A 27,121-nucleotide genomic window follows, 5' to 3' on the forward strand; every position below is an offset into this window, starting at 1 on the left:
GTGGATCTAGGCACTGAATATCAGGGTCTGTCATGTAGTTAGTGACTAGTAGGTGCAGGCTTATGCTCATTAATTCTAATACTACACAATAAGTAGTACTTCATTTTACCTACCAAAAACCTAAGCCTCAGAAACATTCTGTAAAGATTTGACCCCATGTTTCCAATATAGGGTTTTCGGACTTCAAAGCCCTAGTTCTTAATTCTTGTGTTCCACTACTTACTGTCTAGTGCACTTTTACCAGCATGACACATAAATGCCTTCCCTTTATAGTTTTAACACAAAAGAAGCAATATCCTTGGCCTTAAATGCCACCAATGAGGTTATCAGTGTCCATGGGTGCTGCAGGCTGATTTATGGAAAATGAAAAATGGAAGAGGGGGCAAAGAGGGAGTGCTTAAGGGAAATATTAGAAAGAAAGCTGTCCATGGAAGGTATAGAGTGCTTCCCACAGTTGCTTCAGGTGTAGTTCAGTGGCATTGTTCAGTGTTTACCTGTGCTATAAAAGTACTGCCTTCACTGGAGATGTTAGGAACAGTTATGGAGTCCAACAGCAAACATTCCAGGGACATGGACCTAACATTTGATATTATTTCTGCTCATCCTGAGCTTTGTAGTTCTGTGTTGAAAGAGAATCCAATGAAGGAATATGTAAATGTAGATAATAGAGAGACAGTGCTCACCCAGACAAGCACTAACATACTTAATAACTATGTGGGTGCTCAGAAGTGTTTTTGTGTGTATGTAAATGTGTTAGTTAACATAGTTCATAAGGTTTTCTATGAAATACATTCTTGTCCCTCCGTTGGAACAATTCCTCAAGTATAGGAAAACTTCGCTTTTATATACAAGTGTAATTTTGGATTTTTTCTTAATGAAAATGTTCCCACTTCATGCCTTTCATATAACACTCATATAGCTATAAAATGTTTTGAAGAAACATGCACTTTCCAACTATTTCTTTCTTTTAAAATTTGAATCTTAAATTGATTATTGATTTACACAAACAGTGTATAAGCCACACATCCTAATCTTGACTTTCTAGTCCCACTTGTGATTTCCACACTTATGATTTATTTTTATTTACTATTGTATATGTTTTCTTGGATCTATATTAACTTCTGTGTAATAAGACATATAACACTTCCCCACAGCAGCAAATAAATAAAGTTATCAAGAAAATTAGAGTTTTTAGAATTCATTGTGGCCTGGTATATGATTTTCTTTTTTTTTTTTTTTTTTTTTGAGACGGTGTCTGGCTCTGTCGCCAGGCTGGAGTGCAGTGGCGGATATCAGCTCACTGCAAGCTCCGCCTCCGGGTTTACGCCATTCTCCTGCCTCAGTCCCGGAGTAGCTGGGACTACAGGCGCCCGCCACCTCGCCCGGCTAGTTTTTTGTATTTTTTAGTAGAGACGGGGTTTCACCGTGTTAGCCAGGATGGTCTCGATCTCCTGACCTCGTGATCCACCCGTCTCGGCCTCCCAAAGTGCTGGGATTACAGGCTTGAGCCACCGCGCCCGGCCTGGTATATGATTTTCAAAACTTCAATAAATACTTAATAAATTTTACCTGATTTAATTTTGTTTTTAACTTCAAGGGCATCACTGCTAGGCCTGTAAGTGAAGACATGATGGAATGGGAAGTCGAAATTGAAGGTCTACAGAATTCAGTCTGGCAGGGTTTGTATTTTCAAAACCAATCTATTTTTTTTAAGTCTTTATACCATTATTACCCATCCTCTTTTTATGTAGGATAAGGTTGCATTATATAAATTTCCTGAAATTCTTCTTTGTATGCATAATAAATTTGTATTATACCAGTTGTCTAAAATTCTAAAAATATTCCCATTATTTTTTCATTATGTGACTTTTTTTGCCATGTGTCAACACAGATGGAAATTTGGGGTATTTTTCTTTATGCCAAATCTTAATTTTATTACATTTTTAAGAAGCAGACACAATAAAGAGTATCAATTGAGAATATCTTCTGTCTTCCATTAGCTCAGGTATTATCAAAATTCCTATTGGCTTTGAAACCCCGCAGTTACTTCTCATTTTTTCCTTTATGACTTTCCCCCAAATTTTCATAAATCAAAACTCAACAACACTAAGCCACTATAAACTTTAATGATCATGTTTTCTTTCAATCGTGGATTAATAAGATAGATTTCTTGAGTGAGATGGGGACAGAAACACATCAGCTGATAATTACAATAAAATATACATTTTATGGATTTTGAACAGAATGCCAAAGAGGAAGAGGATTAGTTAATTATGCCTGAGGGAGTCAGGAATGTCTTCCCAAGGAGATCACATTTGAGTTGAGTCCTGAAGAATGTGTAAGAGTCTGCCAGGTTCAGAAGAAGGAGAAGGAAATTCGGGCAGAGTAAACAGCACAGCAAAGACTTGTAGACAAGAAAGGGTGTAACAGATTCTGGGAATGTGAGTTCAGTCAATACGAGATACAATAGAGGGGGTGGATGTTAGAGGGACAAAGGTAGTAGATGGAAAGGACTAGTGGGAAAGAGACTGAAAACATATGATTATAATAGATTGTGAAGTGTCTGTTATACTATCCAGAGAAGTCTGTACATTCTATGAATCAATTTATTTAAAAATAAAACTGTGCAAAGGCTAAACCATATGGAGAAACTCCAGTGTTAATCAGGTTACAGTTAATCAACACAACATGACACTTTATTAAAAATGCTTATTTCTATATTATAGGTTTAGTCTTCCAACTGACAATACATTTTACGTTGGAGTACAACTATGCTCCTCCAGTTGTGAAATTTATAACAATTCCTTTTCACCCAAATGGTAAGAACTAAATGACATTTTTATCATTAAAGGCTTTGTCCCTGTTATCCTTGTTTCTTATAATAATCATGTTTCTTTTTAAGAACTTTATTATGATTCTTAAAGTAAGAACTCTCTTTGGGGAAAATATGAAAAGGCTGGAAAAAATTAACAATCACCTTAAATCCTAATGCAAAGAGAAAATACTGTCAACATTTTGCCAAATTTATTTTCTTTTTTTCTATGTATGAGTTTTTTCTATACAGTTGAGGTATTACACATGAATTTTTGCCTCTAGGTTTTTAATTTTATTTATTTTATGGTGTTTTTTTGAGACAGTCTTGCTCTGTCGCCCAGGCTGGAATGCAGTAGTGTGATCTTGGCTCACTGCAACCTCCACCTCCCAGGTTCAATTGATTCTCCTGCCTCAGCCTCCCCAGTAGCTGGGACTACAGGCATGCACCACCACACCTGGCTAGTTTTTGTATTTTTAGTAGAGACAGGGTTTCACCATGTTGGCCAAGCTGGTCTTGAACTCCTGACCATTCACCCGCTTTGGCCTCCCAAAGTGCTGGGATTACAGCCAGGAGCCACTTCACCTGGCCTAGGTTTTTAATTTTAAAACTATATGTCTTTTTTCTGCACTATTAAACATTCTTCAAAAGATCATCTTAAATGGTTCAACAATACACTTCACCATTCCTGTACTGTTCAATATTTTAGTTGGATCTAGTTTTTCATCATTATAAAAAAATGATGCACTGGACAGATTAACTTTTTTTTTTTTTTAAAGGTAAGTTAGATTGCTACTTAAAGTTATACACAAAATGAATTCCTGAAGGATCAAAAATCTAAAAATTTTAAATGCTGGAAAAGAAGGAAATCTAATAGAATTTTTATGGGCTTGGTGAGGAAGACCTTTCTCTTCATGATAAAACCCAGTGACTGTTTGGAAAATATGACACATTAAACTGCAAAACCTGTTAAAACTTCTCTACAGCCCAGGACATTATACTCAGAGGTCAAAGACATTGACTTTTGCAAACTGAGGGAAAATATTTGCAATGCATATAACAGAATATATATATCATACGAAGAACACTTGTCAATCAATAAAAAACATAAAGCAATAAAAAAATGGATGAAGGCTATAAACAAACACTGGATAGAATAAACAACAAAAATAAACATAAAAAGATTATCAATCTCACTAGTAAGAAAATAAAAGCAAATTAAAACAAAAAATATTGTTATTTACCACATATTCCTAAAATGTTAAACGATAACATACATATTTAGTAGGCATGGGTAGACATTTTTCCTCTGATATAATCATGACCTTTTGAGGAAATAGTGTGACAGTTTCAAATCAGGTATAAAATGCATATATCCCTAAATTCCCATAATACCATGTTTATAAACTATTCTGTAGAAATATTGGCACAAGTGTGCAAGAGTATGTTATATTTAGAGATTTTATTCCCACCAGGCTCAGTGGCTTATGCCTGTTATCCCAGTACTTTGGGTGGCCGGTGGGGAGTATTGCTTGGTTCCAGGAATTTGACACCATCCTGGGCAACATAGTGAGACCTGTCTCTACAGAATATAAAAAAACTAGTTTGGCATGGTAACATGTGCCTGTAGTCCCAGTTACTTGGGGGGCTGAGGTAGGAGGATTGCTTGAGCCCACGAGGTCAAGGCTGCAGTGAGCCATGATTGTGCCATTGCACTCCAGCCTGGGCAAGAGAGCAAGACCCTGTCTCAAAAAAAAAAAAAGATGTTGATTCTCAATAGCAATGTGAGAAAAATGGAAATAACTTCAATCTCCATTAACATAGGAATTTTAAGTGAAATATCCTACAGTTACATGTATTGCTTCTAAACAGAATGAGGAAGTCTACGAACCTTTTAGGTCTAGGTCATTGCTATATCCTTAGACTCTTCACTGCCTGGCATATAGTAGGTATTCAGATATTTTTTGAATAAATATTTATGTCCAGAAATATGTTGAAAATACATTGTTAAGTGAAGAAAGACTTTGGACAATAAAATTTAAAATATACTTCCATTTAATAAACACACACATATGGGTGTGTATACATATATGTGTTTCTGTGTATATTTGTATAGACCAACTGGTAATATTGGTCTTAAATAGTAGAATTAGTAGGCAGGGGAACATTCACATTTTACATTAGATTTTTTATGTTATTTTTTCCCAAGTACATTATTTTATTATAATTAAAACCTATTTTTGGTATCTACAACACAAAATTAATTACGTACATGAGCTTTTATTTGTTTAAAATAGTTAGAATTATTGGATTAAATTTAATACGGGGGATATTCTTATCCCCTAGTCCTCATCCCTCCCACTTCCATAAAGTAGAGGGAACTTTAGTCTCTAGGAGGGAAGGTATAGGAAACTTGTGACTGCTCTTTTTTTCCTCCATCACTCCTCCCAGAAGTCACTTATGTGATTAGGGAGATGAAGGAAAGAATTGAGCATTCGTGGCCCAGAATTTTCTCAACACTCTCTCTTTCTAACCATCCTGGGTACAGTCTCTTTTTCTCCAGGCAGGAAACTTAGGTAGGCTTTCGGTTTGGGAGTTAGGTTCTAATCAGGGGGACTTTTGTGGAGCCTCATTAAAGCCATTCATCAAGTGCATTCTCCATTTCAGTCTTATGTACGACGTAGCTGATGTTTTTACTTCCACCTTTCAATACTTTGATCTATTTTATAATTACATATGAACTTGTGGGGAGAGAGGGGTTAGTTACTAGCTTTCAAACATCGCCCCCCGACCCGCAAAAAAAGATGGCTATGTACAGTTTTAAGTCTTTATATAAAAAGCCAAATTGCCTTTCGGTGGTATTTATACTCCCACCAACAACTATATATAAAGTTCTTCTTTTAGCACCTTCCAATTCTGGCCATTGAAACTTTGAAGAACATTTTTTTGCCAATTTAATAAGAGTCTTGCTATTATTTTAATAAGCACTTCTTTGAATACTTGAGAAGTAAACATTCCCCACATTTGTTGATTCTTATTTTGTGACTTATATGGTACAATTGACAATGTTATCACATTGTCCTAGATGTTGCAAATTTTCCTCTAATTTGTCATTAATTTTCAATTTTGTTTATGCTGTTTTTTCACCTCTGGGATTTAGAGATTTTTGTGATTTAAAATAAATTTATATTTAAGATATATTAGTCTTGTCCTTTGAGGTTTTTGCAATTGTCTTTCATCTTAGATGATCCTTTCCCAAAAGAAAGTCAAAGTCATTTTAAGTTTCTTCTAGTCATTCTAGAGTTTTTATTTTTCTTATTTAACTCTATTCTTTTATTTTTTCAAACACTAAATTGATTCACTGTGTTAGGGCATAGGTCAAGCTCCTGTACATCTTTCTAACTTAAGGTAACAGGCCAAGGCTGGAGGGAAGTTGTGCCCATCCTCAATGTGAGGATTTCATTTCTGGGACTAAGGCATTTACTGTTTGTCACCATTTCCAGTCGGGGGAAGGGGAAAATAAAAGAAGGAAAACCAACTTCCTTTAAAAAATGACTCAGAAATTGCACACTTATCCTTATATCCCACAACAAAAACTTAGTCCCACAAAGCCACATCTTGCTAGAGGAGAGGAGAGGAAAAACAGTAGGGGCACATATGTATTCAGCTAAAACAACATGGTAATAGGTGGGAACCAGGGATGGGTATAGTGCTTCTCATTACAGAGAGAAGAACTAGGAAAAAGGAAGAGTAAATGCAGATAAATTTTCTGGCTTATCATTTTGATGTTTGTAAGTTTTAAATAATAATTTATTGTATATGCCAATATTAATGTATTATTTTAATACAGTAGACCCACATACTGGTCAGCCCTGTATAGACTTTTTGGACAACCCTAAGAAGTGGAATACAAACTATACATTGAGCAGCATCTTACTTGCCCTACAGGTAAGGACGGATTTCATATAATCCTCGCTTTAATACTTTTAATTACCCTAATTATTCAAACTATAAGGATTAAAATATACAATGAATATTTAAGTGTTTAAAGAATTTGAGGGCCGGGCGCGGTGGCTCAAGCCTGTAATCCCAGCACTTTGGGAGGCCGAGACGGGCGGATCACGAGGTCAGGAGATCGAGACCATCCTGGCGAACACAGTGAAACCCCGTCTCTACTAAAAATACAAAAAACTAGCCGGGCGAGGTGGCGGGCGCCTGTAGTCCCAGCTTCTCGGGAGGCTGAGGCAGGAGAATGGCGTAAACCGGGAGGCGGAGCTTGCAGTGAGCTGAGATCCGGCCACTGCACTCCAGCCTGGGCGACAGAGCGAGACTCCGTCTCAACAAAAAAAAAAAAAAAAAAAGAATTTGAGACGCTTATTTAAATCCATACTTCTATATGAAGGCTACAAAGTGGAACTTACTTAAATTATAAAGACTATTATTTTTAAAATGAAATAGATAATTAAGATCCCTCAAGACCAAAGAATACATATCTTATACAAGAAGAAAATAATTATTTAGATGGTTTCAATTCTGAAAAATATAACCTTAGGTTTTCTTTTGGCTCCTAACTTCACTTCCTCGTGTTGAACAAGCCTTTTAGATCGTTCTTCACTTACAGGCCTTGCCTTCCTGAGAGAGGCGGATCCAGTGACTACAACTTAAAACGTTCACTTTTGTTTTTAGTTTCTGACAGTGCTAGTTAGCTACTTTCTGTCTCATTAGTGTTCATATCAAACCCAGTGAACAATTATACTAAAGATTTTCTCCTCTCCTCAGATGCTGTTTCTCAAATGCCACATTTACCCACTGGACCCATGGTCCTTAAAAGCATACCTCAGTGTTGTACTATTTCTTTTCTTTTTCTTTTTCTTTTTCTTTCTTTTCTTTTTTTTTTTTTTTTTTTTTTTTGAGACCGGATCTTGCTCTGTTGCCCAGGCTAGAGTACAGTGGCACAATCATGGCTCACTGCAGCCTCAACCTCCTGGGCTCAAGCGATTCTCCCACCTCAGCCTCTCAAGTAGCTGGGACCACAGGCATGTCCTACCATGGATGGCTAATTTTTAAAATTTTCTCTAGAGACAGGATCTCACTATGTTGCTCAGGCTGGCCTTGAACTCCTGGGCTCAAGTGATCCTCCCACCTCAGCCTCCCACGATGCTGGAATTACAGGCAGGAGCCACCACATCCACCCAGTGTTGTGTTGTTTCTGATCCTAAAAAACTCTTCTTTCTCATCTGATGCTAAAATGAATTATTTCAGCGACACTTGCTTTGACCACTTAGATCTAGCGTAGCAATAATCTATCCATGGACCTACTTATCACTAATAATATCTGGAGATAAATAATTACATTTTGATTATCTAGAATACTTGGAATATAAAATATTCTGGCATCATTGAAATTTTTAATATGAATTATAATATAAATTGCATTTCTTCTATCTCTTATATTTGAAAATAAATAAAATAAAACTTTTCTGGCTAGTCATCTTAGCATACTAAGTAAAATATAATCTTTAGGAAAGATTTAATGTTCAGTTCATTCATTCATTCTACAAATATGTATTGAGGATCTACTTGTGTGAGGCTGTGTTCTAGGAAAGAGACATTTGAGCAAAAGCTTTAAGGGAGTGAGTGAGTGTGATATGCAGAAATCTGGGGTTAATCCTTTGAATGCCTTTAAACTGAGACATACTCTGACCTCATCCACCTAAACTAGAGTCTGCCCTAAGAATAGCAAAATGATCCCAAAATGTAATGAGTAAGGGCAAACCAGAATGAGCTGGTGAAAATTTTGAATTGAAGAATATTTGATAAAAGGAAAGTGTGGGGCTCTGAGTTAAGATTGCCTGGCTTCACATCCTGGTTCTGTCACTTGATACCTTTGTACCATTGGACAAATTTTCCCACTTCTCAATGCCTCAATTTATTCATCAGTAAAACGGGGCTGTTGTTACCTCATGTAACCTGTGATGAGGAAATTAATTAATGCATGTAAAGAATTCAGAACTGTCCCTGATCCAAGAAAATAACTCAATAGTTAATACAGGTTGAGTATTTCTTACCGGAAATGCTTAGGAATTGGGAATTTTTCCAATTTTTGAATATTTGCATTATATATACTTACCATTTGAGCATCCCAAATTTGAAATTTTGAAATCTGAAATGCTGCAGTGAGTATTTCCTTTGCACATCATGTCAGTGCTCAAAAAGTTTTGAATTTGGGAGTATTTAGGATTTCAGATTTTCAGATTTAGGATGCTGAACCTCTAGTTAGTTAATAATATGATTGTTCTTTCTATTAAACAGTAATGCAAAGTGACACCAAAGGGTTGTCAAATATATCATGGAAAGCCAGTAGATAACACAGTTTTGTCTTTTTATTTTTCAAAAACATTAATAAAACAAATATGCCCACATTACAAAAGCTTTTTAAGATAATGGGAAGGAAAGGAAAATCACTGATAATTATAAAGAAAACCCTTAACTCTACTGTTACTGGGAAAGAGCTTTCTGCACTTTTCTCCTGTGTTTCTGTTTGAAATCTTTTGGTGGATCCCACCTTCTCCACAGGTGTAAGCTCTAGTTCTGTTGCATATCTAATCCTCACACCTAGACTCTCCCTAACACACCAGGCAATCCTGCTCTACTTATATCTTCATGGTTTTCTGCACTCACATTGCTTGGTTCAATTCAGATCAAAAAACATTCATAGAGTTCTAAAGTTACCTTAGAAATGGCCAGTCTCCAGTTCCCCTCTGCCTGGCAACTCATTTTCTCCTCCCCTCTTCCTCAGTCTGTCCAGCAAGCAGCTGTTCATGTTGTTGTGAGAGTTAGATCAAATGAGTCTTCCTCTAGGATACCTTTTCTGATTTATTTTCCTAGGCAGAATTAATAGCTTTGGTTTTGAGGGAGCTTCCTTTGCCACACACCCAACAGTACCCTGAGCAGATTTCTGTTAGAACGCTAATACTATAATGCACACACTGCTTACATATCTGTCTTCCCCATTGGACTACAAGCTTCCCCAAATCAGGAAACAGGTCTAATTCATCCTTGATTTCCCAGAGCGTACCAAGGACAATGCTGACATTTGGTAGATATTAAATAAAATGAATGAATGAATGAATGAACCTGAATTTTTACATCGTTGCGATTATGGTGTGGATATTGCCACACGCTTAACAATAAGAATACATTCTGAGAAATGAGTTGTTAAACATTTCATCATTGTTTGAAAATCATGGAGTGTACTTACACGAACCAAGATGGTATCGCCTGATACATACCTAGGCTATGTTATAGCCTGTTGCTCCTAGGCTACAAACCTATACAGCATGTTACTGTACTAAACACTATAGGCCATTGTAACACAATGGTAAATATTCATGTATCTAAATATAGAAAAGGTACAGTAAAAATTTGGTGTTATTTTACAGGACCACCATGATATATGCCGTCTGTTGTTGAGTGAAACATTGTTATGTGGCACATGGCTATATAAACCATATAGCCTGTTTCTTTTTCACTTAACATTGTCTCTCAAGTAACTTCCATATGATTATAATCAATATTTTAATAGCTCTTCAATATTCCTTTGAAGGTCATTGCTGCACAGTAGAACTTTCTGCATTGATGGAAATATCCAATATATCTGCACTGTTCAATACAGTAGCCACTAGTCATATGTGGCTACTGAGCACTTGAAATATTGCTACAATGACTAAGGAACTGAATTTTTAATTTTATTTAATTTTAATTATTTTAAATTTAAATAGCCACCTGTGACTGTACCTACAGTGATGGGCAATATAAGTTGAGACCATAATTACTAACTACTCCTTTCTCAATAACAAATGAGATACATTTTCAATTATCACACTGTTATTCAAGGGGAGTGTACTTGAAATGTTGTTTAAAATATTTTGAAGTTTAAATACACTAACCACCATCAACTCACATTTTTATAATCTTAATTTAAATTCAATTTAAATGTATATGATAGGAAGGAATAAGTTACAGAAAGGAGCTTGTAACTTTTTTCTGATCTATCATGGTTTTATACAGTACATTCTTGAGCCTAATGTTAGGTTTCTTGAGAGTACAGACTATGTCTCATGTTATTTTTTAATCTATCTCCAGATCCATACTAGTAAGCATTTAATAAATGCTTATTGAAAGTTGTATATATTGGTTTGTCTTTTTGCTCTAAAAAAGTTTACTTTTGAAATTATATGTTGTCTGTGTTTTCCTATAGGTTATGCTTTCTAATCCAGTGCTAGAGAATCCAGTGAATTTGGAAGCAGCCAGAATACTGATTAAAGATGAATCTCTGTACAGAACAATTCTAAAACTTTTCAACCGGCCATTACAAAGTAAGAAGTACCTACTTTTGTCAGGTGCAGTGGCTCACGCCTGTAATCCCAACACTTTGGGAGGTCGAGGTGGGTGGATCACCTGAGGTCAGGAGTTTGAGACCAGCCTGACCAACATGGAGAAACCCTGTCTCTACTAAAATACAGAATTAGCCGGGCGTAGTGGCGCATGCCAGTAATCCCAGCTACTCAGGAGGCTGAGGCAGGAGAATCGCTTGAACCTGTGAGGCAGAGGTTGCAGTGAGCCCAGATCATGCCATTGCACTCCAGCCTGGACAACAAGAGTGAAACTCCGTCTCAAAAAAAAAAAAAAAAAAAAAAGTAACTAGTTTTTGTTATTTGGCAATTATCAATTATACATCAAACATTTATAGCATAGTGATCTAGGAAATAGTTGTTATATAAGGGAATATTTGAAATATTTTCTGTATCCATTTTCAGTAATGAAATGGTATTAAGATCTCTCATACTGTAACTCTTTGTCAAACCAACCAATGTGATCCTTTTTTAAAGAGCTCTTAAGCTGAGTGTCTTTGAATGCTATGGTCATATGTATGGATGGTGCCAAATGAAACTAGTCTACCCATCATAAAGATATGACATCTAATTTTAACTCTTCAATCTGTAATGAGCATTTCCCAGACTTCACCTGCAGTACTCCAGATCCTACTGATTTGCACCACTTTTCTTCTTGATTAGCAAATGTCAACTTTTTTTCTCCAGAGAGTTCCCTCCCCGGGAATTCCTTCTAAGAGTTCACGTGGAAATAGAGCCTGAAGCTCTTCAGTCTTTCTGCTCTACTGGGCAGTGTTTTCCTGATACCCCTGGTGTCCTGCCAGCAGCTTCGTTGTGACTCTTAACTCCATTGCCTCCATTGCCCCTGTGCTCTCTCTGTCTCTCTCTCCAGGTAGTAGAGCACTGCTTCTGGCTTTTTGTGCACAGAAGGGTTTTCCACACATGAGAGCTGGGCCCCTACTAACATAGTTATTTCCTTTATTTATCCTGCCCCATCTTCTTCTGGTAGCACACAGCAACCTTGCATAGTAGCTGATATCATTGCCTTCCCAATCAACAGGCCTTGATTTCTCACAGGACTTTTTCTCTCAGATTTCCATTGTTTCTTTGTCTATTTCCCTTCTAGGACTCCCAATCCATTAGCTAGGTCTGTATAATTGTGACCGAGCTCAATTGCTCCTCCTCCTCAGGGTTTTTGGGTCTGATACAAATCAAAGGGTGTTGATCAAGCATCTTTTCCAGTCCCATAGAACTTTATTCTATGACAAAGTTCTTGAGGGAGCTATTTGATCACAAGCTTAATGCAAAGCAGTAATAGAAAATTCCTTTCTTCTAAGTATGTGTTATATAATAATTTAACCCTTCTCTGGCTTGGTAGGCTTTCATCTGGAATACACTTGGAGCCTCACATTTCTAAAGGCTGAAGAAACTGTATATGTTTAGCCAATGGAAGAAAAGATAAAGGGCAGTTGTAAAAGCTGTTTTCAAATATTTGAAGGGATTTCCCATGGAAAAAGGAGACTTCTTTCGGGTTGCTTGAGAAAACTAACACAGGACAAACACTAGAGCTACAAGTCAGTCATATTTTCCCAGGCCTGCTGGGATGTAGCAGAACTGAAGTTCAGAATACGCAAGCTTGGCCCTGCCTTGGGTCAGAACATACCTTAAATATATCAGGGACTTTACTACATCATCAGTTGTCTGGAATTAATTTTATTGTCCTAAGTCTAAGCCTGGTATGCGATATGCAGACATGTAAATGTTGCTCATTACCCAAATTTTCCCCAACATTTGTTATGTTTGCCTACCCTGAACAGCTAGGTCTTTGCCGCGGTGTATTGGCAAGAAGACCAAGTTCTAAGCTCAAACCCAGTGTGGAGGTCCAATGACCTTCCCATTTCCTGACAGCCTCCTTTCCTTGTGGCCTGGCCCCTTTTCCTTTCTTAGAGTGCTCACATACCCCAGACTGCCTGAGAACAGTCCTGGTATAATTATTTCCCGTACCTCCTTTCGCTTACAATGTACCAGTTTGAACAAACAATTATACAGCCAGTTGGGTGCCCAGCTGATCTTTCCTAAAAGCAAATGACTTTATAGTTGCACCCTTCTCAACGGTAAAGTCCATCCAAGTCCCCAGTTGGCCAAATATGAGGAAGAATTGTTTTAAACAATTCAAGTTGCTTAAAAGAATGGACAAGGCCAGACTGGCAGTTAGTAAACTCTCTATTACTAAAGGTGTTCTTTTGTAACTAGTGTTTATTTGATAGAGCTAAACGACCATTTTTCAGAGATGTTATCAAAGGGCTTCTTTGATAAAAAGCTCTGGTGCCAAGAATTGGATAAGGGGACCTTTTAAATACCTTCCAAAATATTGTTCAACTAGTTTATGAAAACTCAGAGGAGGAAGGTCTGGAGACAATGTATAACAACTGTTTGCCTCATAGATTCTGAGTATTGCTACTTACTTTCTAATTTGTTATGAGCTTTCATATGAGGTTTCATGTGAGCAATTATCTGCCCCTTTTTTCAGTTCATCCTTGTGAATTTTGATTTCTGTATAGTTGTATTATCAAGTAATATTTACCTTCTGTTTGTCATAGTTGTTTCCATAGTTTAAAACTGAAGTTTCATATAATTTTTAAAATCTTTGGTTGAAGAAAAATACAATAGTATAAAAAGAGTAAAGTTGAGTGATGGTAGCTAAGCCTGAGGTAATTATTTTTTCCTAGCCAAGTATATTCCTATAGTTTTTCTTTTTCTTTTTTTTTTTTTTTTTTTTTTTTGAGACGGAGTCTCGCTCTGTCGCCCAGGCTGGAGTGCAGTGGCCGGATCTCAGCTCACTGCAAGCTCCGCCTCCCGGGTTTACGCCATTCTTTCGCCTCAGCCTCCCGAGTAGCTGGGACTACAGGAGCCCGCCACGTCGCCCGGCTAATTTTTTGTATTTTTTTTTAGTAGAGACGGGGTTTCACCATGTTAGCCAGGGTGGTCTCGATCTCCTGACCTCGTGATCCGCCCGTCTCGGCCTCCCAAAGTGCTGGGATTTACAGGCTTGAGCCACCGCGCCCGGCCTCCTATAGTTTTTCATAAAAAGGAGGATCATCTAACACATTTCAGATGCTTATCTAAATAAGCTATAATTGGCATGAGTCATAACACTAGAATAAAGGAGAATATAGAAATATTAGGGAGATTATAATACTAATTTGTGAGATATACTTTTTAAAAACCTGATAATTCTACAAATACATCATCTTCTGCTTGTGATTAGGACAATGTTGTGACAGACATTTGATTCTTCTCCAATTCAAGCTCCCAATTCATTCACTGGGTTTTAAAAAATCCTTTTAATAATAGAGCAATTTTAAAGCAAATTGTTTCTACAATTGAAGCAGGAGGTGTCTCATAGGATTCCAGGCTGCCATTTCCTTTTTAAAGTGAGTGTACTTCTTTGGTTAGGTGCAGGAATACCCTTCCCCCGAGAAATACACTTTCTGGGTGTCAGGGGAAAACAAAATTTAGTCCAGTAGCATTGCTCACTTGTTACAGAACATGAGCTTCAGCACCACCATTCAGAACCAGTTTTGTTGTTGATGATTACAGTTTTGTTACAGATATTCTGTTACTTACAAATGTCATAAGATACTGAAAAACTGAGTTTAACAGCGTGGCAGAGTGTGGATCTATTTGCCTGGGTTACATACCTCTTTTTTCCTGTCTGTATTTCGTTATACCAGATAGTCCAGTAACTTTTCAGCAAAGTTTCTGAGTTGCTAGTTTTAACGAGAAATGTTAAGTATTTATTTTCTATCAAAAAATATATGTTTATAGTTTTAGAGGACACATAATAGGAATCGGTTTTTAATGAAATATGTCCTCTATCCCTGAGTGTTGCCTGCCACAGGCAACAATAGCTTTCAACACATTTAGCTGTTTTGGCTGGCATTTACCACCACATTTCTAAGTTGATTCTATACTAATATTTGTAGGCTTTTCGGTTTTAGATATTATTTATAGACTTCGTCTTATAAAATACAAAGATTTTGCTTTTATACTACCATTCCTACCCACATTTCCTCTCCCCCATCCTCCTAATATGAGTCGGTTACATTAATATGACTTTATAAATACTTGTCACAGATGAACCATACATGGTTATCTTTCTTTTCTTGTAGAAAAGGTCTGATTTTACATTCCTTTGTTTTTTATGTGTACACTATCTTTTCTTCTTCTAAAACTTTCTGAGAAAGCTGTAAAACAGCTCCTAGGCATTCAATCAGCATCGAGTCTGCTTTGTTTTTGGAGCCCTCTTTCCTGTGGCGCTCCATCCTTCCTCTTCTTTTCTGAATTGGCAGTTCTCTTGCAGGTGTGCTGGGATGGCCTTTCTGGTGCCTGCTGGGTAGGAGCTCCTGCTGGCCGCTCAATCCCCCATTTTCCTTGTGATTGGTTTTGCTCCTTTGTTTTGTTGGAGCACATCTTCTAGGAGCTTCCTAGTACCTGGAAGCTTAACCTTTTACAACTTCGCATGCCTAAAAATGTATTTGCGTTACTCTCATATACTCATAGTTTGGTTAAATTTTAGTTTGGAAATAGTTTTCTTTCCAAATTGTAAATACTTTACTACATTTTAGTTTCTAGTGTTGCTCTTGAGAAGTCTAATTTCATTCCAATGTCCAATTTTTCACATGTGATTTATTCTTTTTTTCTGGAAACTTTTTAAACCTTCTTTTTATTCCCAGTGATTTGAAATTTTGGATAATATTTCTTTTTGTATCCTCCCCTTCCCTGCCTCCACATTACATAGGGCATTTGATAAGCTATTGAAATCTCACTCTCTAATCGTTCAGTTCTGGAAAACTTTCTTATGTGATTTCTTTTCTAATTTCTTCTCTCTTCATTTTCCCTATTGTCTCTTCTAGATCTGCTCTGATTTGAATGTTGGGTCTATTGATCTGATCCTCTAATTTTTTGAAACCAAATTTCTCCTATTATCCATCTCTTTGTTCGTTGTATATTCTGGAAGATTTTAAGAAAAATATTTCTGTTTCCTATTTTTCTCTTTTTTGTGGTTAGGATTGTTCCCTTTTATGGTATTGACCTTGCTCAAAATATCTAGTGATCTTTAACTATTCATTCTTATGATGGACATGTGATGAATGGACTATTAAAAAGACTGAAAGTTCTGAATACAGGCTGGGCTTGTTGACAGTTTTATTTCATTGTAGAATTATTCAGTGAGAACCTGGCCATTTCATTAGACTTAACTATTTCTCCTGAGAGGAATCTGCCAGTCTTGGGGGGGGGAGAGAGAGAGAGAGCACAAGTACAAGCGAGAGAGAGAACACTGCTAATACGCTGACAGCTGGACGAGGGGAGAGAATTAGGAGTCTTATCTGTTCAATATGATTTATTCCATTTTCGGTTTCTTACCATACTCCTATCCTGTTTTGTTTCTACTGTCCTCCAGTCCTGAGTCTCTCTGGCCCAGTTTTTCCAGAGGTTAAATATCTTCCTTCCTGCCTGAGCAGTGGTCATCATCTGGTCGCACAGGATGAGGGTATAAGTCTTTGGTGTCTGTGCTCTGCCTCTCACCCCTCCTTCCAGAGGTATCTGGCACCTTCAATTCCTGTACTGTTTCTCAGGTTCTGAAGTGTGAATCCATTTACTTTTTATTGGTCTCTTCTCATCATGCAGTTTTTTGTTTTCAAATTTCTATGGCCTGCTAAGACAGTTACCACTTGACATCTGCTTTCTATCTTGAAAAATTTTCTTGTCATCTTTCTTTGCTCTCCTTGAGATTTTATACCTTATTTTTATTCCTTTATTACCATTTTACTGAGGCTTTGGAAATAGTGCACATAAAGCCATATATTCCATCTCCAAGTAAACCAGAATCTTTTCATATTTTTTCTTTATAGTGAAAGATGACAGCCAGGAGTTACCTAAAGACCCACATAAAAGTATCGGGTAAGTTTTTCTTTATACAATTTTATGTCGATTTATTTACCAAAAGGACTATTTAAACTATGTTTTTCATCATAATTAAATCTTTGTTTTTAACTTAGAAATATCTTATACTATCTTTTTAAAATATTGTTTTCAGAAAGAATGTGGAAAGTTTTGAATTCTTTCTAGTTGAATTAAAATTAAATGTAACTATATGATATATGATCTCACCTTTTTTTTTGAGATGGAGTTTTGCTCTTGTCGCCCAGGCTGGAGTGCAATGGCTCAATTTCAGCTCACTGCAACCTCGGCCTCCAGGGTTCAAGTGATTCTCCTGCCTCAGCCTCCCAAGTAGTTGGGATTATAGGCACACACCACCACACCCGGCTAATTTTTTGTATTTTTAGTAGAGATGGGGTTTCACCATGTTGATCAGGCTAGCCTTGAACTCCTGACCTTAGGTGATCCACCTGCCTCAGCCTCCCAAAGTGCTGGGATTATAGACATGAGCCACCGTGTATGGTCAATCTTGCCTTTTTTTTATTTTTAAAAAGAGAAGAATGTATTGTTAACAAAATCAGCACAGACCATTATAGATCACAAAAATTCAAGCATTTAGGAGAAGATAAAGTCTAGATAAAAATGGTAAGAGTTAGGGCTGAAGCCATTGTACCTTTTGGGAGACAGCCTATAAATATGGCATCAGTTCACCTTGAACACCTGAACAAGGTATAGGCCTAGAAACACACATATGGTTCTGCGGCATTTAATTTCTTGAGCATTTCCATCAGCTTTATCTTGATAGTTGATCAGATTTAGACAACAGCCAATTAACTAGTATTATAACAGTGTTTACTTTAGCTCGTATTTCCTTGACTAGCTCTGTATAAAAATTGAGTAAAATTAGATAACTTATGGCCGGGTGTGGTTGCTCACGCCTGTAATCCCAGCACTTTGGGAAGCCAAGGTGGGCAGATCACGAGGTCAGGAGATCAAGACTATCCTGGCTAACATGGTGAAACCCTGTCTCCACTAAAAATACAAAAAATTAGCCAGGCTTGGTGGCAGGTGCCTGTAGTCCCCGCTACTCGGGAGGCTGAGACAGGAGACTGGCATGAACCCGGGAGGCAGAGGTTACAGTGAGCTGAGATCACGCCACTGCACTCCAGCCTGGGTCACAGAGCGAGACTCCCTCTCAAAAATAAAAGAAAACAAACAAACAAACAAACAAAGACTTAAGTGGCTTATCTTCATGAAAATATGTTGAAAAATTGCAGAAAGGTAACCATAATCTAGTTACTGGTACACTAAGTTGGTATTCAATAGAGAGCATTGCTGCCCCTTAAATGCGTCAATGTGTTTGACCATCCTGGCACAAAATAGGCCTATGATAAATAGTCATTCAATGCATAAAGGCGGGTTTATCACCTAAAACATCAATGTCCCTAAATATCAAAAGTTATTACTCTTTATGGTATAGTTATTTGCAGTTCATAAAGATACAGTGCCAGTGGTTACTAATAAGGCAGTAAGAACACAGCAGAAGACCTTCTGTGGTCTCAGCTTCAGCAGGTCCTCTAAGCCAAACCAAGAATAAATGGTGCTAGAGTCAGGTCTGATTTGTGGTATTCACCTTGTGCCAGCCTGAACTTCCTAGAGAAGACTTACTAGTGGTACTTACCTGAGGCAATGCAGCCTAGATTTCAATGATACTCTAGACTCATGCTGTGTATCAGGCTGCACTTTATTGTGTGTCTGTGAATTCCAATGTTTGCCCCTGGTACATTTGCTCTGAAATAGAGCTCAGCTATGTCTAGTTCTCAGTTTTTAAATAATGCATTCACAATGAAGTCTTGCAGAAATTATTCAAAGAAAGATGCTGCTGTTAATATTTTGTGTCTAGTGCCATATGCTTAGAACTTTGCGTTACTTCATGGGCTGGAAGAACTGGCATGGCTGTTGAAATGTATTCCAAAGATATATCCAGGCAGTTGGACCCCATTTCTAAAAGACATAGTAAAACTCAGGCAAGGTCTATTCAACTGGGTACAATATAGTTGGGGGAATCTAGTTGATGTTCAGGAATTCAGGATGACTTGAACTTGTGCTCGTCATCTGGGATATTTGCAGTGGTCTATAGGATACCACTTATAAGCAGGTTTTCAGTCCTTGGGAGAACAGCTACTTATCCATGTACTTAGAATGAATTCACTGAGCATATGCTTTATGCCAGGGACTGTGCCCCAGTGTGAGGACACACACCTGATTAATATGTCATCCCTAACCTCACAAGATTTATATTCTAGCATTGGAAGGCCTCTTCTTTTTTTCCCCATTCCATAAATGCAAATTCTTTGTTTTATTTTGTATTAATTGTTGCATGGTATCAGAAGATGTTCCTCTTCTGAAAGGGAGTGAGTGCAAGAAGTAGGCCTGTCGATCCATTTGGTCAATATAGACAGTATTTGCCACCAGAGAATGTAGTTGGAAGACCACAGGGAAGGTATCAAGATCGTGGCTAAGGGAAGAATGCTGAGGGCAGATTGAATCATATCTAAAATGAGTCATATTTAGCAGAAACCTTTTCCCATGTGGCTTTTATTTTTTCTAGGCTTCCTTCAGAGGCCTTCAGTTTTTCACTAAGTCATCCATCTCTGGAACCACCTCTTATAAATAACAGCCTCTTTTCAATGCAATCAACATTTTATTGGGTCATGACTGTTTATTGTTGTGGTACATAAATATAATATAGTAAGTGCTATGATAGAGGTAAGATCAAGATGCTGGGGGAGCACAGAGGAAAAAACATCTTACTCAGGTTTCACAGGGATTGGGAGAGGAATACATAAAGACAAGCTTTCAGAGGAGGTGATGCCAAAGTGACTTCCAAAGGCAGAGTAGGGATTCACCTATGCACTGTGAGGCCAGGGGATCCTAGACAGAGGGAACAGTACATTCAACAGGAATTGAGCTACAACAGGACACCTTCCCAACAGTCTGACCCAGGGGAATGCACTTTGACAGCCTCAATAAAAAGTTAAAATGAATCATGAATGCCAGGGGCAACCAAAATAAGATTATCAGGAGCTGATATAAAAACTAGAAGAGGAGAGGGAGGGGAGGATTGGTTGCTCGATAATCAAGAGAGGAGATGAAAATGAAACATAGCTGGTGAACGTGCTAAATATACAACTGTGTGAGAGTGACTAAATCATTTAAAGGGGCAGGCACAAGACAAAACTTGAGGGGCACAGACAGAAGAGTGTAACATTTGCATTTCATATTAAAAATCCTAAGACAAATGTGTGCCTTCAACACAGCATTTCCACTTCTAGAAACTTATCTTTAAAGATATATTTAAACAAATATAGAGAGATTCCAAAAATGTTCATCATACAATTATATATCATGAGAAATTGAAAATGGAATGTCCAACAAAACTGACTGATTTAATAAATATTGGTTTAGGCAATAATGTCCAAAAAGCAGCCTTTGGATATGATTCTGGAGACATATTTGCTAACATGAAAAGTAAGCGTGCCAGGTGCAGTGGCTCAAGCCTGTAATCCCAGTACTTTGGGAGGCTGAGGCAGGCGGATCACCTGAGGTCAGCAGTTTAAAACCAGCATGGCCAACATGATGAAACCCTGTCTCTACTAAAAATACAAAAATTATCTGGGCATGGTGGCGCATGCCAGTAATCCCAGCTATTAGGGAGGCTGAGTCAGGAGAATTGCTTGAACCCAGGAGACAGAGGTTGCAGTGAGATTTCGCCATTGCACTCCAGCCTGGGCAACAGAGCGAGACTCTGTCACAAAAAAAAAAAAAGTAAGTGAAAAGTTGAACACAGAAATTCAGTGTTGCAAGATGAAAAAATTCTAGAGATCTCTTGCACAACAACGTAACTACACTTAACACTACTATACACTTAGAAATGGTTAAGATGGCCGGGCGCGGTGGCTCAAGCCTGTAATCTCAGCAGTTTGGGAGGCCGAGACGGGCGGATCACGAGGTCAGGAGATCGAGACCATCCTGGCTAACACCGTGAAACCCCGTCTCTACTAAAAATACAAAAAATTAGCCGGGCGAGGTGGCGGGCGCCTGTGGTCCCAGCTACTCGGGAGGCTGAGGCAGGAGAATGGCGTGAACCCGGAAGGCAGAGGTTGCAGTGAGCTGAGATCCGACCACTGCACTCCAGCCTGGGCGACAGAGCGAGACTCCGTCTCAAAAAAAAAAAAGAAATGGTTAAGATGATAAAGTTACGTGTTTTGCCACAATACAAAAGTAAATGAAAAGAGTGCATTATAAAATACCATATATGATATTATCTCACACATACACACACACACACACACACACACAACTGAAAGGCATTTCTATAATAACAAGCAAGAGAATCCCAATTCTTCCATTTACTATGTAACTATGAAAAGTTAATTTCTCTGTATCTCAGTTTCTTTATATATTAAATGCTGGTAATAATAGTACTGATTTCATAGAATTGCTGTGAAGATTAAATTAGTTAAGTACATAGAAAGTAATCATAATAACTTCAGTCAAAGATAAGTCAAGAACCATTATGAAGTAAACTTGTAAATGGTATTATCTTGAAAAATCAAGTTTTGTGAAATTGAAAGGAAAAAGGAGTAAAAACTTGGGAGAGTAATGTGAAGACCCTCACTTGAGTATTTGCATGGTGTGGTAGAGAATCAGTAAGAAGGCTGCTGTTGCTAGAACACAGCAAGGGGGAAAAGAGAAGAGAGGTAGATGGAGGTAAGAGAAGTAGGCTGGGCCAAATCACTTAGGACTTTATAAACTGTGTAAGGAATTTAGATTAATTTTATTATACCAGGTAAGGAAATTGGGACACTCTTGAACAGCTTTTAGGAAAGGGAGAGAGAACCAGATTTAACTTTTAAAGAGAGTACTTTTAACTGCTATGAGGGCAATGGTTTGTGAAGGATCTAAGGTGGAAGCAAAGAGAAGAGTTATTAGGTTATTTTGGTTGACCAGGGGCCAGACAGTGGTGGTTCAGTCAAGAGTTTGGGCATAGGTATGGAGGAGAAGAAATGAGTGGATTCAAGGCTTGCACTGAAGGAGAATTACTGATTCAATGTGGGGTGTGAGAAAAAGTGGGACCAAGGATAATTACTAGATTTGGGATTGAACTGGGTGGGTTCTGCTGTCATTTACTGAGATGGAGAAGATTGAAAGAAGACACCATTGACTCAAATTAAGATGAATAATTCCATTTGTTGGTAAAGATATGGAGTCATTGGAGCTTTCATACATTGTTGCATATCTTGTTTTATCACTTTACATGCCCACAACCAGTTTGAAACACAGTTTAAGTTTCTTATAATGTCAAACATTACCTTTCCTATAATCCAGTAATTCTACTCCTAAGTATTTACCTAAAAGAAATGAAAAATATACGTTCACAAGAAGACTTGTACACAAATGTTCATAGCAGCTTTATTTATAATATCTCAAACTAGAAACAACCAAAATGTCCATCAACAGTTGAATACATAAATAAATTGTGCTGTATTAATATATAGAATACTATCAGCAAATAAAAATGAATTAATTATTGATACATGCAACAATCGGGAATAAGTATGCAGGCATTAAGTTGAGTGAAAAAAATAAAAGAGTACATACTGTATAATTCAATTTATATGAAGTTCTAGGACAGGAAAAACTAATCTGTCAGACTAATCAGATCGGTGATTGCCCAGAATGTCAAGGGAGATTGACTGGGAAGGGGCAGTAGGAAACTTTCTGGAATAATGAAAATACTCTGCATCTTATATGAGGTAATGGTTATGCAGATGTACACTTTCGTATCAAAACTCATCAATCTGTACACTTAAAACGTGTATTTTATTGAGTGTAAATTATGCTGCAATAAAATTTATTTTAAAAAGCTATTCAAGCCAGGTGAGACGGCTTGGGCCTGTAATCCCAGCTATTTGGCCAAGGTAGAAGGATTGCTTGAGCCCAGGATTTCAAGACCAGCCTGGACTATGTGGTGAGACCCATCTCTTAGAAAAAGAAAAAGATAGGCCGGGCGCGGTGGCTCAAGCCTGTAATCCCAGCACTTTGGGAGGCCGAGATTGGCGGATCACAAGGTCAGGAGATCAAGACCATCCTGGCTAACACGGTGAAACCCCGTCTCTACTAAAAAAATACAAAAAATTAGCCGGGCGAGGTGGTGGGCGCCTGTAGTCCCAGCTACTCAGGAGGCTGAGGCGGGAGAACGGCGTGAACCCGGGAGGCGGAGCTTGCAGTGAGCTGAGATCCGGCCACTGCACTCCAGCCTGGGCGACAGAGCAAGACTCCGTCTCAAAAAAAAGAAAAAGAAAAAGATATTCAATTATCTTTAAAACTGTCTTATATTTCTGAAGGTGTTTCAAAATAAAACTTTTTTTTTTAAAAAAAGGTATTCAAACCTTTTCAGTGAGTAGAGAAAATGACTATATTTCCAAACCTCCAAACTCAGATTCTAAAATCTGAGATTACTACAAGAAAGGAAATTATAGGTCAATAACTTTTATTAGCATAGGTGCATAAATTCTAATCAAAATATTAGTGAATTGAATCCACTGATAAAATGGGATAACAATGACCAAATGAGTCTGATTATAAGAAAGCAAGGTTGGTTTAATATTCAAAAATCAATTTGTGTAACACATTTACTAGCCAAATAAAGGGAAAAGCCATAAAATTATTTCAGTGAATCCAGTAAAAGTATTTGTTAAAATTTAACACCCATTCATGATAAAAATTCTTAGCAAACTGAAATAGAAATTCCCTTATTTCAGTAATAGGAATCTACAAAAGTCCAACAGTCAACCCCTTAAAACGTGAAACGTTGAATGCTTTTCTCCTGAGTTTAGGAATAAGGTAAATATGTCTACTACCACCACTTCTATTCAACATTGTACTGGAGGTCCTAGCCAGTGCAATGAGGCAAGGAAAAGAAATAAAAATGTTAAAGTTTGGAAAGGATGAAGCAAATTATCTTTATTCATAGATAACATGATTATGTGCATAGTGAAATCCAAATGAATATAAAAAAACTTGAAAATTCATTAGTGAATTTAGCAAAGACTCATAGTATAAGATTAAAGTTAAGATTAAAAATTAACTATGTTTCTATATACTCATAATCAATAGATAGAAACTGAAATTTTAAAAATACCACTTATGGCTGGGCGCTGTGGCTCATGCCTGTAATCCCACCACTTTAGGAGGCCAAGGTGAGCAGATCATCTGAGGTCGGGAGTTCGAGACCAGCCTGACCAACATGGAGAAACCCTGTCTCTACTAAAAATATAAAATTAACCAGGCGTGGGTGGTGCATGCCTGTGGTCCCAGCTACTCAGGAGACTGAGGCAGGAGAATCGCTTGAACCCGGGAGGCAGAGGTTGCTGCCGTGAGCCGAGATCGCGCCACTGCACTCTAGCCTGGGCAACAAGAGTGAAACTTCATCTCAAAAAAAAAGAAATACCATTTACAACAGCATCAAAATGTAACGAAACATGTACAAGACGTCTATACTGAAAACCACAAATATTTCTGAGAGAAAATTTAAAAGACCTAAAGAAGTAGAAATATCCAATGTTTGTGGCTTGGAAAAAACTCAATATTATTATATTGTCAATTCTTCCCAAATTAAACTGTAGATTAAATTCAATCTCAATCAAAATCTCGCCAGCTTTTTTTTTTTTCTGGAAATTTGTAAGCGAGCTCTAAATATATATCTAAAAGTGCAAAGGACATAGAAAAAGAAGGCAATTTTGAAGAACAAAGTTAGGGCATTGATACTCCTAGATATTAAGATGTACTAGAAAACGACTATAACTTTGCTCTAATTGGATCTTTTTAGGCCACGTTCTTGTTCCTGAATTAGGCACCATGGTCAGACAGCCCTGAACCCATCAGGCTCTAATTTGGAGCCAGAGGTGGGGTCGGTCCCATCAGAGTGTATTGTATCTACATAATGGGCGAAGAATGCAAGAGCTGTTGAGGAGGCAACCACAGTGTCCACTATGACAACCTTCAGATGCAAAATATTTTTACTGGACCCAAACTTTGATGAATAAGAGTTTGACAGGCACAGAGGAGACGAGTCTCTAGAACAGCTTTCACAGAAAGAGGAGTGTAATACCATGGTATGCTTGAATTAGTAGGAAATTCTGTGTGATGGAGCCTCTGGATGTGGGGATGGATAATATAGAAGAAAAGGATGGAAATGGCCAGATGGTGAAGAGCCTCAAGTTCTATTTGAAAGTATTTAGATGTTTTCGTATAGAATTACATAACCAAATATGGTTTTCTTTTTCTCTCTCTCTTTTTTTAAGACAGAGTCTTGCTCTGTCGCCCAGGCTGGAGTGCAGTGGCATAATCTCAGCTCACGGCAACCTCCACCTCCCAGGTTCAAGCAATTCTCCTGCCTCAGCCTCCCGAGTAGCTGGGATTACAGGCATGTGCCACCATGCCCAGTTATTCTTTCTTTCTCTCTCTCTCTCTCTCTCTCTTTCTTTCTGTTTGAGTCGGAATATCACTCTATCTCCAGGCTGGATTGCAGTGGCGCGATCTCGGCTCACTCCAACCTCCGACTCCCTGGTTCAAGCAATTCTCCTTCCTCAGCCTCCCAAGTAGCTGGGATTACAGGCATGCACCACCATGCTCAGCTTATTTTTGTATTTTTAGAAGAGATGGGGTTTCACCATGTTGGCCAGGATGGTCGCGATCTCCTGACCTCGTGATCCACCCACCTCAGCTTCCCAAAGTGTTCAGACTACAGGCGTGAGCCACCGCACCCGGCCTAATTTTTGTATTTTTAATAGAGACGGGGTTTCACCATGTTGGCCAGGCTGGTCTCGAACTCCTGACCTCAGGTAATCCTCTCACCTCAGTACCAAATGTGGTTTTCAAGCAGAGGTAAGATAACCTAGAATAGGGAGAGTCAGAGGTAGAAAAACTACAAGGAAGCTGTTTAGAGTTAATAGAGAAATGATGAGGTACTTATCAAGGCAATGGAGACCAGCTGACACTTAAGTGCTGAAGAGGCGCTAAACTTGGCTCTTTTCATGCATGATTTCATCGAATGCTCACAACAAGCACTTGAGAAAGTTTTATCTCCTGATTTTATAGATGGGGAAACAGACCTCGAGAGTTTAGGTAACTTGCTCCAGAGCCACACACCTAACAAGTCGAAGTGCCAGAGGGTTTTAACCCAGGCCAGCTGATTCCAGACCCTGTACTCTTATCCATGATACTAAACAACTAGGTCATGATAGACAGGAAGGTTCCAACCACAGATATTTAGGTGTTTAATTGTTAGGCTTTGGTTGTGGCTGGGATGTTGCTTCCATGAAATAGTACTGCCATGATTTTCTTCTTCCCCTAATGAACGTTTCTCTTTCCTTCACTGGCTCCTCTTAATTATAAGTTGGTTTCTGCTCTTTCTTTTCAAAATACTTACTAACTTTTTTGGAGGTGGATTTTTCTAGTAGCTTCCTCTATCAGTGATTTTGTTGATTTGACCCAAATCTCTTATTTCTAATCTGAGTGTCTTAATCACACTCCTGAAGATCATTTTGACTTGTCTGTACTGTAATCACCTGAAATCCAGAGCTAAAATTAAACTCATATTTTACTTCAGTTTCTCTTGATGCTTTCTTTTTTTTTTTTTTTTTTGAGGCGGAGTCTCGCTCTGTCGCCCGGACTGGAGTGCAGTGGCCGGATCTCAGCTCACTGCAAGCTCCGCCTCCCGGGTTTACGCCATTCTCCTGCCTCAGCCTCCGGAGTAGCTGGGACTACAGGCGCCCGCCACCTTGCCCGGCTAGTTTTTGTATTTTTAGTAGAGACGGGGTTTCACTGTGTTAGCCAGGATGGTCTCGATCTCCTGACCTCGTGATCCGCCCGTCTCGGCCTCCCAAAGTGCTGGGATTACAGGCTT

General features: G+C 38.1%; 1 protein-coding gene across 3 annotated transcripts in view; it reads left to right on the forward strand.

Annotated features, from left to right (window-relative positions):
* Window positions 1-27,121, forward strand: part of UBE2U (ubiquitin conjugating enzyme E2 U) — a 65,080-nt gene that overhangs the window by 1,360 nt on the left and 36,599 nt on the right. For 2 of the 3 annotated variants that reach the window (XM_033225154.1, XM_033225152.1), the window contains exons 2-6: window positions 1,598-1,679; window positions 2,727-2,819; window positions 6,663-6,760; window positions 11,073-11,190; window positions 17,121-17,169. In XM_033225154.1, the coding sequence (XP_033081045.1) occupies window positions 1,598-1,679; window positions 2,727-2,819; window positions 6,663-6,760; window positions 11,073-11,190; window positions 17,121-17,169 (440 nt within the window). The remainder of the gene's footprint in view (window positions 1-1,597; window positions 1,680-2,726; window positions 2,820-6,662; window positions 6,761-11,072; window positions 11,191-17,120; window positions 17,170-27,121) is intronic. The other variant, XM_033225153.1, reaches the window with a different exon arrangement.

Source organism: Trachypithecus francoisi, unplaced genomic scaffold (assembly GCF_009764315.1).
Source record: "Trachypithecus francoisi isolate TF-2019V2 unplaced genomic scaffold, Tfra_2.0 Lachesis_group12, whole genome shotgun sequence".
NCBI lineage: Eukaryota > Metazoa > Chordata > Mammalia > Primates > Cercopithecidae > Trachypithecus > Trachypithecus francoisi.